Source organism: Falco biarmicus, chromosome 2, assembly GCF_023638135.1.
Source record: "Falco biarmicus isolate bFalBia1 chromosome 2, bFalBia1.pri, whole genome shotgun sequence".
Lineage (NCBI taxonomy): Eukaryota > Metazoa > Chordata > Aves > Falconiformes > Falconidae > Falco > Falco biarmicus.
In genome coordinates this window covers 57,676,677-57,688,758 of record NC_079289.1, presented here as the reverse complement: position 1 = coordinate 57,688,758, position 12,082 = coordinate 57,676,677, and the positions used below count along the sequence as shown (strand labels likewise).

Below are 12,082 nucleotides of genomic sequence, written 5' to 3'. Positions count from 1 at the left end.
GCAGGCACCACGTGCCTGCTGCTGGGTGGCTGCTGGCTGCTTTCCCCCAGGAGCCGTGCTGTGCCTGGCACCGCGTGGGCAGCACTCTGGGGTGAATCACCTCTGTGGTGCGAAGGGATTGCTCTTTGCTCTGCCCACACCAAGCCTAGGCAGTGATAGCCACAAAAGCTAGAGAGCTCACTCTGGCCACCGCTGGTAAGGGAGGTACTTGTTAAAGAAGGTTTCATTAAGGTTTTACTCCGTAGCGAGCTGGACCCACCATACTGTGGGACTCTGCAGGATTTGGGGCCGAGGAGATGGAAATGCAAAGAGGTGCTGAGTGCTTGGGGCTGGCAACACAGCTGGTTACAGCCATGCTTTCAGCAAGCAACAATGAACCACTCTGAAAAAAACCCCAGGTGCCAAGGTCCCCAGCTATTCGCTGTTCACCGTGACTTCTCTGAGGTTTCCTTTCCCACAATAAAGCAGAGAGCACCCCACTGGCTTGCGTGCAAGTGCTGGGTAGATAAATCAGCAGAGGATGCTGAGATGTTGAGGTGGGTTGAAAACTGGATGAATGGCTGGGCACAGAGGGTGGTGATCAGCAACACAAAGCCTAGCTGGAGACCAGTAACTACCGGTGTACCCAGGGGTCAATACTGGGTCCATTCCTGTTCAACAACTTCATCAACGACCTGGACGACACCACTTCAAACTGCAGGAGTGACTGATATGCCAGAGGGTGGTGCTGCCATCCGAGGGACCTTGACAGGCAGGAGAAATGGGCTGGTAGGAACCTCATCAAGTTCAACAGGAGGAAGTGCAAAATCCTGCACCTGGAGAGGAACAGCCCCAGGCACAGCCCATGCTGGAAGCTATCCAGCTGTAAAGCAGCTTGGTGGAAAAGCACCTGAGGGTCCCGGTGGACACCAAGTTGAATGTCAGCCAGCAATGTGTCCCTGCAGGAAAGAGGACTAATGGTATCCTGGGCTGCATTAGGACGAGTGTTGCCAGCATGTCGAGGGAGGCAATCCATACTGCCTGTTCAGCACTGGCAAGGCTGCACCTGGAGACCAGTTCTGGGCTCTCCAGTACAACCAAGACACAGACATACTGGAGAGTCCAGCAAAGGGACACAAAGATGATGAAGGGGCTGTAGCATCCCTCCTATGAGGAAAGGCTGAAAATGCTGAGACTGTTCAGCCTGGAGAAAAGCAGGCTCAGGGGAATCTCATCAACGTACATAAATACCTGCAGGGAGGGTGCAAAGAGGACAGAGCCAGGCTCTGCTCAGTGGTGCCCAGTGACAGGACCAGTGGCAATGGGCCCAAACTGAAACATGGGAGGTTCCCTCTGAAATCAGGAAACACTCTGTCACTGTGAGGGTGACAGAGCACTGGCACAGGTTGCCCAGGGAGGTGGTAGAATCTCCATCCTTGGAGATCTTCACAAGCCATCTGGACATGGTTCCGGGCAACCAGCTGTAGGTGGCCCTGCTTGAGCAGGAGGGTTGGATCAGATGACCTCCAGAGGTCCCTTCCAGCCTCAACCATCCTGTGTATCTGTGAGGCATCAATGCACTGTGCTGAGTGCCCCACAGAAATGCTCATGAGGATGCTGATTTTTCCACTCGTCCTAGGATTTACCTGGTATGTGTTAAACATGGGCAAAGCGTTTATATTGACATAACATGGCCTAAACACTGAATGCAAAGAATAATTAAGAAAAAAAAGACTAACAAGTCACAAAATAAGCAGGTGTCCTGCCAAAAGGAACCGTTGTATAGGATCGTGGAGATCCAGGCTGAATTAAGGTGCATTTTTGGCACTTTCTCTATCACAAACATTCATTTCTGTGTTTGGTGATCATCATCTACATGGGTTGGGTTTTTTCACGTTGTAGCTGCACATTACAAATGTGTATGCACGTGTAGAGCGTATGTGGCCCTGGCATAAGAAAAAACAGATAAAAATAGGAGCTCAGTTCTCCAAGCTTGCCTTATGATTGTGTTTTTTTAACAACCGTTTAAACATTGTTTTTAACCACAGAAATCAGATACCAAGAAAACTTTCATCTTATTCCTGCAAAATCAAAATGGAGCTTCTAAGTCACAGCACCGCGTGGGAACAAACGCCTTTCACGTTCACTGGAGGAAGTTATTTCATAAAGTGAATTTCATTGGTATTTCTTCTACCAGGGTGCCCAGACCTACATGACTAAGAGCTGCCCCTGTTGGCATACCTGGCCCCTCTCTGCAGCCAGGGACGGTGAAACCATAGGCCCATGGAAACCGTGGCGGTTCTGTGGCCCACACGCGAGTCTTCGTGCCCACATTTTGGGACCGAAGGCAAGGGGATGTGGAAGGAAGCAGCTCCCAGAGTGGCCACATTGTGTTCCACTGCTCAGGACGCTGGAATGAGCTGTGCTGCTCCTCTGACTGCTTTGCGACTTGGTGCTGCAACATCACTTCCAGAGCTGGTACTGCACATGCAGAATAAATCAGGTCATGTCATGCAGAAACAGATTTCAACTGCTTCATTATTCAGTGTTTCCCACTTTAGATTGAGGGCCAGATTAGGTTTCAAGAGTACCAAAACACCAGTCATTATTTTCTTTAGATTTTTGTCATAAATTGGTAGGAATCTCAGATTTTGCTTTCTCTACAATTCCCATCATCTTGAGTTAAAGCTTCTCAAATGTTGTCCTCCCCACATAGCTGCTGTTACTGCATGGAGAGGTGGATGTTAAAATCAGAATTTCTGCTAGTTTCTGCTCTGCCACCAGAGGACTAGTGGTGGCCTGAGAGCCAGGGGCTGACCTGTGGAAAATCCCTGCCTCTTGCTTCGAAACTGAAAGCACTTGGATTTAATTTTTTGTGTGTCTAAACCCAAAGCTTCCTGAACGTGTTTTGCACTAGAAGAGAGAAAAGCTGACCGAAGTCAACAGGGAAAGGAAAGAGGGAGAGGCAATGATACAATGGAAAGAGGAGGCACAAACTTCCTGCCGTCTCTCCACGAAGGGGCCGTTACGTTTGTTATGCTGCCTTGCCTTCAGAAAGTCCAGCTCCAAATCATCTCTCAACTCTGGGAAACCCCACCAGGTGTAAACAACAGCCTCAGCACCTCCGACTGTGCCTTTGTACCCAAAGACGAAGCTCTGGAGCAAGCCTGGTGCCAGCTCTCCCAGCATGGGAGGGCAAATGCCTGCCTGGTGCGGTTCTGGTGGCTGTTTGCAAGCTTTCCTCACCAGTCACTCCCACCACCACAGCCAGGCTGGTGGCCTGAAGGACCTGACCCCAGAGGAGCTGCGAGCTGGCTTTTCTGCTGGGTGGGGACAAAATGTCCATGCAAAGGCTTCCAGGAGGGAGAAAGGGCTGCAGGGAGCCTTCATGGGATGGCCGAGAGCGATGTCCTCTATGATGATGACATGAGAGAGAGCGGTAGTGGCTTGGAGGTGCATGTCCACCCCAAAATACCCAACAGCTGGCTCTGGGGAGGGGGGCACTGACTCCCAGGCAAGCAGCACGTGACGACTGCCTGGCAGGGACCTGTCTGGGGTTGTGTCGTGGTTAATGGCCGTGACGCATGTGTCAGGAAAGAGACCCTCCATGCTGAGTGTTTGCAAAGGACCCCTCCAGAAGGTGTCCTTCATGCCCTGGCCAGGTCCCTGGCAGCAGGCACACCCCGGAACAGCAGCTCCCACATGCCCTGGGACAGGTACCCAGGCTGCGGGACCTTTTGCTTGCCCCCTGCCAGGCCCAAGGAAAAGTGGCTTTGTACAAGCACAGACACAGAAGAAGAAAACCTGGACCCAGCTTTGAAGCTGAACCTCACACCCCAGATCCCACACCATGCTTCATCCAGCTGCTGGGTTCAGTGAAGGGCAGTATCTCTTAACTGAGATGGCTGCAAACTGGGGCAGACAGGGCTTCTCCACACTGCTGGGGGCAGGGTGTGTGTGGGGGGCCCTTTTCAGCTAACCCAGCATTGCGGAGTCAGGGAGCAGGGTCCCACTGGCTGGGAAGGGGGGTCCCCCCAGTGCTGTGCCCCCACCCGAAAGGGGCTGTTGCCTGTGGTGCGGTGCTGAGCTTGGTGGGGCTGCTGGGGCTGTGCAAACGGGTGGAGCTGGGTTGCGCTCCTGTCTTGCTGCACCTGCTGCACGCAGGGCAGGAGCATGTTTTGCACAAAAGAAGAACCCACTTCCTTTCTTCTGCATTGCAAAACGAAAAATAAAATTAGGCGGAGAGCATTGTTTTCCCTCCTCCTCATTCCCAAGTCCCTGGATGCAGCTGTCACCGGGACCTTTGGGCTCTACCTGCTTTTGAGGCTGATGATGACTCTTGGGGCATCTCCCTGCTCCAGCTCCCCGGGATCTGCTCTGCACCTGCCCCCCGGCAAGGACCTCACCTACTGCTCAGGGGCTGAGCCCCCTGCAGATGCCCCGTTATCCAGGCCCCCCTTTGGCATAGTGATGCCTTCCCACTCCCATGAGAAGCCCCCTGTCCTCGGGGTTTGTGTTAGCGGTGGGGCTGGTGCTGCTGGATTATCCGCACGTAATTCCCCGCTGGGATCTGCAGCTCCATTTTTGGTGCCTGTGTAAGCACAGAGCCCAAGGGACGGGAGGGATTGTACGGGTGGTATTTGACTGCATGGAGAAAGTCCCAGTTGCAAATTTGCATTGCAAAATGCCCAGTCCATCATCACTGTTGCGGGCACCCAGATGGAAGGTGACGGCATTTTGCCCAGCTTCATCACAGATTTATTTCCTTGATGGTGTTAATCTGTGGAAATAAAACTCTCATATGAGAAAGTGCAGTGAGGGCAGACAGAAGCCTTTAGTGGGCAAAGCATCGGCTCTTCTGCTGTCAGTGCCATGGAGACCCCTGACTTCAGGGTGACCAGTATTTATGTCAACTGCAGCTGTATTTTGTGCAATGCATTAGGTAGGCAAAAGGAGAGTCCTGGATCTGCTCATCGGCATGGGCTCAGGATTTGTGTAGGGATAACACTTCTCTAATGTTATATCCATCAGGTATTTCATCATCATGGTGAAACAGCTGAAGAACATTTGAGCCCCACACAAGTTTGATTAGCTTAACTCTTGAAAGATGTGCACATAGAAAATCCCCACCTTACTAAGGAATATTTTTAATAATTTACTGAGCAGTTATTCTCTCATTAGCAGACCTTTCCCTTCGTGCGATATAAACCCCCGAGCAACAGAAGTATCTCCATTAACAGATGGTTGTTAGCAAATTTTCACTATTAGTCTTGCTAGGTACCTTCAACTTGTAGTAATTCATGGCAATATCATTTACTGTGTAATTTCTATAAAATGACTCACCATACGTGGGTACACAGATTAGTATACTGAGTTTAATGCCACTATGTTATAAAACATTATAAATATTATGCAATTGAAGAATTGTTGAGCTTTACTGGCTCAGAGGGAGATTTAAGTTTAGCTTAACTGTTAATCTTAACCTTGACATTTCTTGGGCTCAGTATTTTTCAGTAGCACCCTGAAATGTCCCATGATGGGAATTTCCTAGTTTATCAGGAATTTTTGGGAGGGGAAAAAAAAAAAAAAAAAGAAAACAAGCCAAACTATCACCACTGACCACAAAAAAAAAAAAACCCTAAACCCACTAAAAAGAGCATAAAATCCTCTTGGTCTCCAGTAAACAGCTGCCATGGGGAAGGCCGTCTTGCCAGCCACCGGGCAGGCTGTGCTTCTGCAAACATTTTGGGAAGCGCTGGAGAGGAAAGTACTCTCGCCGTGCTGCAAGATGCAGTGGTTGCCCACAGCCCTCGCCCCATCTCCAGCAGCACTGTGCCATGGTCAGGGCTGCCATGCTCTCGGTGGCTCCCCAGCCATGCCACAGCCCTGCCGGCCACCCCACATGGGGCCACAGGGTAAATCAGAGCCGTCCACTGCCTGGCACCCTGCAGGAACAAAGCCTGTCCCGAGAGCTCCTGCTGGGACAAGGGGCTTTGCCCTACATTCACCACACAATGTATCATCCTAATAATGAAAATATTTTTCCACCAAGGGCAAATTGTCTTGTTCCACTCAGGTTAGCCTCTGCCTGAAGGAGCCCTGCCTGGTGGCCTCTGTGTGTGTACAAAAGGCAAACGTGGGCTTCGCCACAGCCTGGGGACCCATGCATGGTGTGGCTTGTGCTGGCCACCGGTGCAATCAGCTCCATGGTAAATTCGTCCCGACTATTGGAGAAGGTGTCATGGTGTGGCCATACGGGAAGGTGTATGAGCCCAGGGGTGAACTCTTTGGACCACACGTGAACCAGAGCTGAGGCTGTTTTCATTGTTCAGTTGCATTTTGCATCCTTGTAGAAATTTTCAGAGTAAAACCCAAAGCTGGCTCAGATGTCAGGAGCGATTGCTGCACAGGTACAGTCATTTATCTTCTCCAGCACAGCCACTACTGAGAGTAACCCCCGCTGCAGCAAAATGCCTCTCACACACCGAAAAAAAAAAAACAAAACCCAACACAAAACACCCAGAAAGAACCCACACTTTTACTAAACTCAAGAGAAAAAAAAAAAGAAGAAAAAGAACACCCCCCCCCAGACCTCACGGTGCTTTTATAATGTGAGCGAATCCCGAGAGGCGCTCACACGGCCAGGGAGCCCCAGAGCCGGGTGCGGGCAAGGAGGTTCCGCGCCCACCGCCCCGCCAGCATCGGGCGGGGGGAGGAGGAGGAGGAGGAGGAGGAGGAGGAGGAGGAGGAGGAGGAGGAGCAGGCGGCGAGACGGCACCGCCGCTCCCAGGTAGGAGCCCGCGATTCCTCTTTCGTGCCTGTGCGCGTTAGTGCGCGCCCGAGCATCCCAGCCCCTCGGGGGTCCCCGCCGTCGGGGCGGGAGGCAGCGCGGTGCCCGGGACGCCCCGTCCCGCCCCGTCCCGCGGCTGCAGCGCGCCCGCGGAGCGGAGCCCGGCGGCGGGAGCGGCCCCGAGGGCGGCAGCGTGCGGTGAGCGGCGGAACGGGACGGGGCGGGCGGGACGGGGAGGACGGGACGGGGCGGCGGTGCGGGAGCTGCTGCAGCCCCGGGGCGGCCGGGCCCCGCTGTCCCGGGCCGGCGCGGGCCCAACGCGGGGCGAGCGGCAGGAGGGCGTGCGGGACGCGGGGCTTGGTGCCGGCGTGTTCCCCGCTCCCCGCTTGCGGCGGGCACAGGGAGCGGGGTTTCTGGGCGAGGCTGGGACTTCTCGCTTGGAATTTCTTCAGTTTTGTTGCCGCTCTGGTCGCAGCCCGAGGGTTGCAAAGATGCTCCTTGCTCCCCCTGCCCGCTGCTCCTGCCGGACTCCCCCCCAGCTTTCGGGGCATTTTCTCAATGAAGCTGCCCATTCCCCCCGCAGTGATGAATAAATGACATTGCTCTGCCACCAGATGGGTTTGGAACCTTGTTTTTCCCCTGCCAGCCCCCCCCCCCCCCCCCATCCTTTCTGGAATTGATTGGACTTAAAAAAAAAGAAAAAAAAAGAAAAAAAAAAAAAGAGGAGCTGGTGACAAGAGACGACAATGAGTCACAGCCTTTGGTGAGACGCTCGCACCGAAATCACAAGAGATGCGTTTTTCCAAATGACTCGATCTGTGTGCTGCCAGGGGGGTGGCAGGGAGCAGGGGACAGGCCTTTCGCTTTGTGAGGAGGGCTGGCCCTACAGGGGGTGTCAAGCTTGATAAACTGCAAATTTAATGTCTGTTCTTATTCCAAGGGAGAGGGCAAGAGCTCGTGAGGCACCACGGAAAATGGCTGTTGCAGAGGACATGTTCCCGCCCGCCAACCTCACCTCGGGGAACCAGAGCGGGTGCAACGTGCACAACCACCACTTCTCTGCCAAAGTCACCTTCTCCCTCTTCTACACTGCCCTGCTGGTGTTTGGTGCCTGCGGGAACATCCTGGCCCTCTGCATCACCTTCCAGCGCAGGAAGAAGAAACTCAACTCCACTGACCTCTACCTGGTGAACCTGGCCCTCTCTGACGCCCTCTTCACCCTGGCACTGCCGGGCAGGATTGCCTACTACGTCCTGGAGTTTGACTGGCCCTTTGGGGACTGGTTCTGCCGGGCCACAGCCTTCATTTTCTACATGAACACCTATGTGGGCATCTACTTCATGACCTGTGTAAGCGTGGACCGCTACATTGCTGTGGTGCGCACCAGGCACCCTGGCAGGATCCGGAAGATGAGCCGTGCCAGGGGTGTCTGTGTCCTCATCTGGTCCTTGGTGTTCCTGCAGACGGCACCGCTGCTTTTTCGGCCCATGACACGGAGGATGGGGGACAAGCTGACATGCATGGAGTACTTCAACTTCGAGCAGATTCCCAAGCTGCCCTACCTGCTCCTGGGGGCCTGTGTGCTTGGCTTCTTCCTGCCCGTGGGCATCATCTTGGTGTGCTATGTGAGGATCAACCTCAAGCTCTGCCAGACAGCCAAGGAGAACCCACTGACAGTGAAGAACGGGCACCATCACCGGGCCTTCACTGTCATCCTGGTGGTGCTGCTGGCTGTCCTGCTCTGCTTCAGTCCCTACCACCTCAATATTGTCCAGTTCATGGTTAGGAAGATCCTCTACCAGCCATCCTGCCATGAGCAGCAAGCCTTCAAGATGTCTCTACAAGTCACTGTGGCATTCATGAACCTCAACTGTTGCATCGACCCCATCATCTACTTCTTTGCCTTCCGGGGCTACAAGCGGAGGTTGCTCCGCATCTTCAGGAACAGTGGCTCAATGGCCACCTCCTCCACTGCCAAGACCCCCTCTGAAAGCAACAGCAACAGCCAGCTGCCTGGCTCTGTCTCTGTGTAGCAGCACAACCCCCTCACCTTTTGCTCTGGCCTGCAGCTTACGGACCATACCCAAGGGTAGGAGCCGGAGCTGGGCTGCGGAGCAGGACCAGCACCTCTGACAAGCTTCATCACTCCTCTGCCTGGACCAGGGGCTCTTGCAAAGCCAGCCTGGCCGGGACACAGCCCTGCCTGGCTCCGCGTGCCTGGCTCTGTGCTCAGCACTGCTGGAGCCGCTGTCCTGGAGCAGAGAGGCTCCTTTCCATCCCAGCCCCAGAGGAGGCAGCTCGTGCAACCACTCCGGCTGACAAACACAGCTGGGCGTTTCCAGCACTGCACCATGCCACCCTTCCATGCCTGTCCTGCATTTCCTGAGGGGCCAGTGGCTGCTGGTAACCACCATGGCTGTCCCTGCCTCTGCCCCCTTCCCCTGTGCTGTCCTGGAGTGTTGGGGCGGCATCCTCGCAGGCCTGGGGGCAGCCGGCATGGAGCACACAGACTCAGGGCATTTCAGGAAAAGGCTGGGATGTTACTTCTGTGCAGAAAGTCACCTACAGCTCCTTCCCTACGCTGACAAACAGCAGCTCCACCCTCCCCCTGCCTACCATTTTGCTCTTGCACCCGGGCGCTGCACAGGATGAGCAGTCAGTGCAGAGTGTGTGGGAGCTGCCAGAAAAGCCCTTCCTCAAGGGAGCAAGGCAAGACTGCAAATTTGCAGAGCTTCAGCGAGTGCTGCTGCCTGTGTCTGCTGCTCAGGCGGCTGCTCCTTCCCCAGGGTGTCCTTCCTTGCACCTGACAGCACTGTGGTTGCCCTGGGACCCACAGCCAGGAAAGGGATGCCGGGGCTGGCCTGGCTTGAAACCTTCCCACCCCCCTTTAACTTGACTGGAGTGGAGGAAAGGGGACGAGGACTGAGGGTGGCCTTACGTGACCTTGACTGATCTTTGCTTGAACCCAGCACCCTGACAAGTCCAAGAGCCTTCATAAGGGCAGGTTACATGTGACTACGCCAGAGCAAGAGGAGCCCCGAGACATCAGGTTCCTGTCAGTGTTTGAGACTGTGTGATGAGGACAAAGTCTGCAGGAGCAAGGACCTCCTTGGCTCTTTTGTGAAATTACCGGACTACGATAGAAAAAACCCAAACATGTAGGATTCCACAGTTCTTGGGGTGGCTGGTCTTCTCTTTGAGGCTGGAAGGGACAGCGACATGAAGAGGAAAAAAAGCAGCTTTATTTTGCTGAAAAGTAAACCTGAAGCAGTTTCATGAATGCACACTTTTGATTAATGCAAATCATTATTTAAGGTAATAACCTTTTTTATGTCTAGAAAGTTAGTAACAGTCACATGCAGCCCTTTATTGTTCTAAATGCACATGAATGAGCTCTTGGATGATGATGGTTTTCCTTACAGTGTGGGTAACTGTGGCATACCAGAAGCCGATGAAAAGGGATGCTTAAAATAATTCAGGTGGGGAAGAGACTCCAGTAGGTCCTTTCAGGAGGCTGAGCCCTCCTCAAACAGGTCTAACCTCAGTGCTGGCCTGCAGAGAGCCTGTGTTCTAAAAAGCATGTTACAATGGACAAGGAAGAGCTGGTATACAGTAATGCAAGGATATCAATGGTCTGAACACCCTAAAGGAGCCTGGCTGGGCTGGTAGTTGCTGTACAGTTATGTGACCAACTTGTGAAAAGAAGTGTTGGCTGGAAGGGACCTCTCTGCATCGCCTCATCCAACAGCCTACTTTAAGCAGGACTGTGGCTGGCATGTCAGGCTGGCCATGGCTTCATCTAGCCAAGGCTTGGAAACTCCAGGCAAGGAGACTCCCTGCACCAAGGTGAGGGCTCCTGTGCTGCATCGCCCTTCAGATGGAAACATTTTCCCCACTGTCTAGTCTGAACCTCCCCATTCACAGCTGGTGGCGGTCACCCCTAACATCACCTACTCATGCTGAGAAGAGTTGGCTCTGTCACCTCTGTAACTTAAATTCCCACATGACTGTGGCGGGGCTGCCAGGAGACCAGCGGTACGCAGCTGTTGGTCCCAGCGAGCCTCCACGTGAACGCTGGAGCAAGGTCTGCAGCGGTGACCAACCCTCCTCGAGACCAAGGTGTGGAGATGTTTGGCCAGGCTGGAGCCTATGGCTGAGGCAAAGGCAAGTCCCTGATGAAGCCTTCTCAGGAAAAAGCGCAGTATAAACATAGCCTTGTTTTCTCCTTACCGGGCTCTGGCTTTCCCCGAAGTACTTTATTCACAAGGTGTCCCCCACCTCCCCTCCTGGCGCCACCAGGAGCCTTGCGGAAGGCGGCGGGCGAAGAGCGGGCCCCGGCTTCCCTCCTCGGGGGGCCTTGGCCTTCGGCGGTACCCACCCGGGGACAGCGGCGGGCAGCTGGGGCGGAGGGGACACCCAGGGGACGGGGAGGGACGGCACTGGGGCAGAGGGAGCAGACGGGCTCGGCCCAAGCAGAACTGCCTGAGGAGCCCCGCAGCGCCCCGGCCCGCCTGCCCGCCTGCGGGTGTTCCCTGGCCGCCCGACAACGGCGCCTTTACCCCAAGATGGAAAAGAAGGCGCACGGAGCGGGGCCTCCAGCGGCGCAGGAACACCCTGCGCCTCACCCACCCGCTCCCGGCACGCCGCCTCCTCTACCCGGCCGGCACGCCGGGCAGCCAGCCCCGGGCCCAGCCCGCCCGCCGCCATAGCCCCGCTCCCCTACGGCCCCGCGCCGCCGCTCCCGCTCCGCTCCCGGGCCCCGCCGCCGAGCGAAACGCCTCTGAGGCCCCGGGGCTGCCGCCTTGGCCGGGGGCTGAGGCGGAGGGGACGCCCGGGGCGGCACCCAGCGCCCGCCGCGCTACCGCCACCCTGCGGCCGCGCCGGCGCAGCGGGAACGGGCCGCGCCGCGGGGAGGGGCGGCGGCGGTGCCCGCCGGAGCGGGGAGGTGCAGCCGCCCTTGGTCGGGGTTCGAGATGCACCCGCGAATCCAAACCGGACAGAACAGTCACAGAGGCGGCCGCCGGCGCCGGGAGCCCGGTGCCTCGCCCTGCAGAGCCCTGCCCTGCCCTCGCCCCGGCCGGCAGCCTGCCGCCATGCCGTCTCCTTGGAACCCGGTGAAGGGTCTGGGGCACAAGTCCTGTGAGGAGCGGCTGAGGGAACTGGGGTTGTTTAGCCTGGAGAAAAGGAGGCTGAGGGGACCTTATCGCTCTCTGCAGCTGCCTGACAGGGGCTGTAGGCAGGTGGGGGTCGGTCTCTTCTCCCAAGTAACAAGTGACAGGACGAGAGGGAACGGCTTCAGGTTGCACCAGGGGA

General features: G+C 55.5%; 1 protein-coding gene across 2 annotated transcripts; it reads left to right on the top strand.

Annotated features, from left to right (window-relative positions):
- The first annotated feature begins 6,751 nt into the window (after nt 1-6,751).
- Nucleotides 6,752-10,963, top strand: LOC130145114 (G-protein coupled receptor 183-like). 2 transcript variants are annotated; one of them, XM_056329636.1, is made up of 2 exons: nt 6,752-6,769; nt 7,710-10,963. In XM_056329636.1, the coding sequence occupies exon 2, from the start codon at nt 7,744-7,746 to the stop codon at nt 8,800-8,802; it is 1,059 nt and encodes a 352-aa protein (XP_056185611.1). In that variant the 5' UTR covers nt 6,752-6,769; nt 7,710-7,743; the 3' UTR covers nt 8,803-10,963. The 2 variants fall into 2 exon arrangements, with proteins under 2 accessions (XP_056185611.1, XP_056185610.1); XM_056329635.1 differs by lacking the exon at nt 6,752-6,769 and adding an exon at nt 6,777-6,967.
- The last annotated feature ends 1,119 nt before the right edge of the window (nt 10,964-12,082 follow it).

Excerpts from the sequence above, each read along its gene's own strand:
- LOC130145114 (XM_056329636.1), top strand. The coding sequence starts at position 7,744 with ATGGCTGTTGCAGAGGACATGTTCCCGCCCGCCAACCTCACCTCGGGG.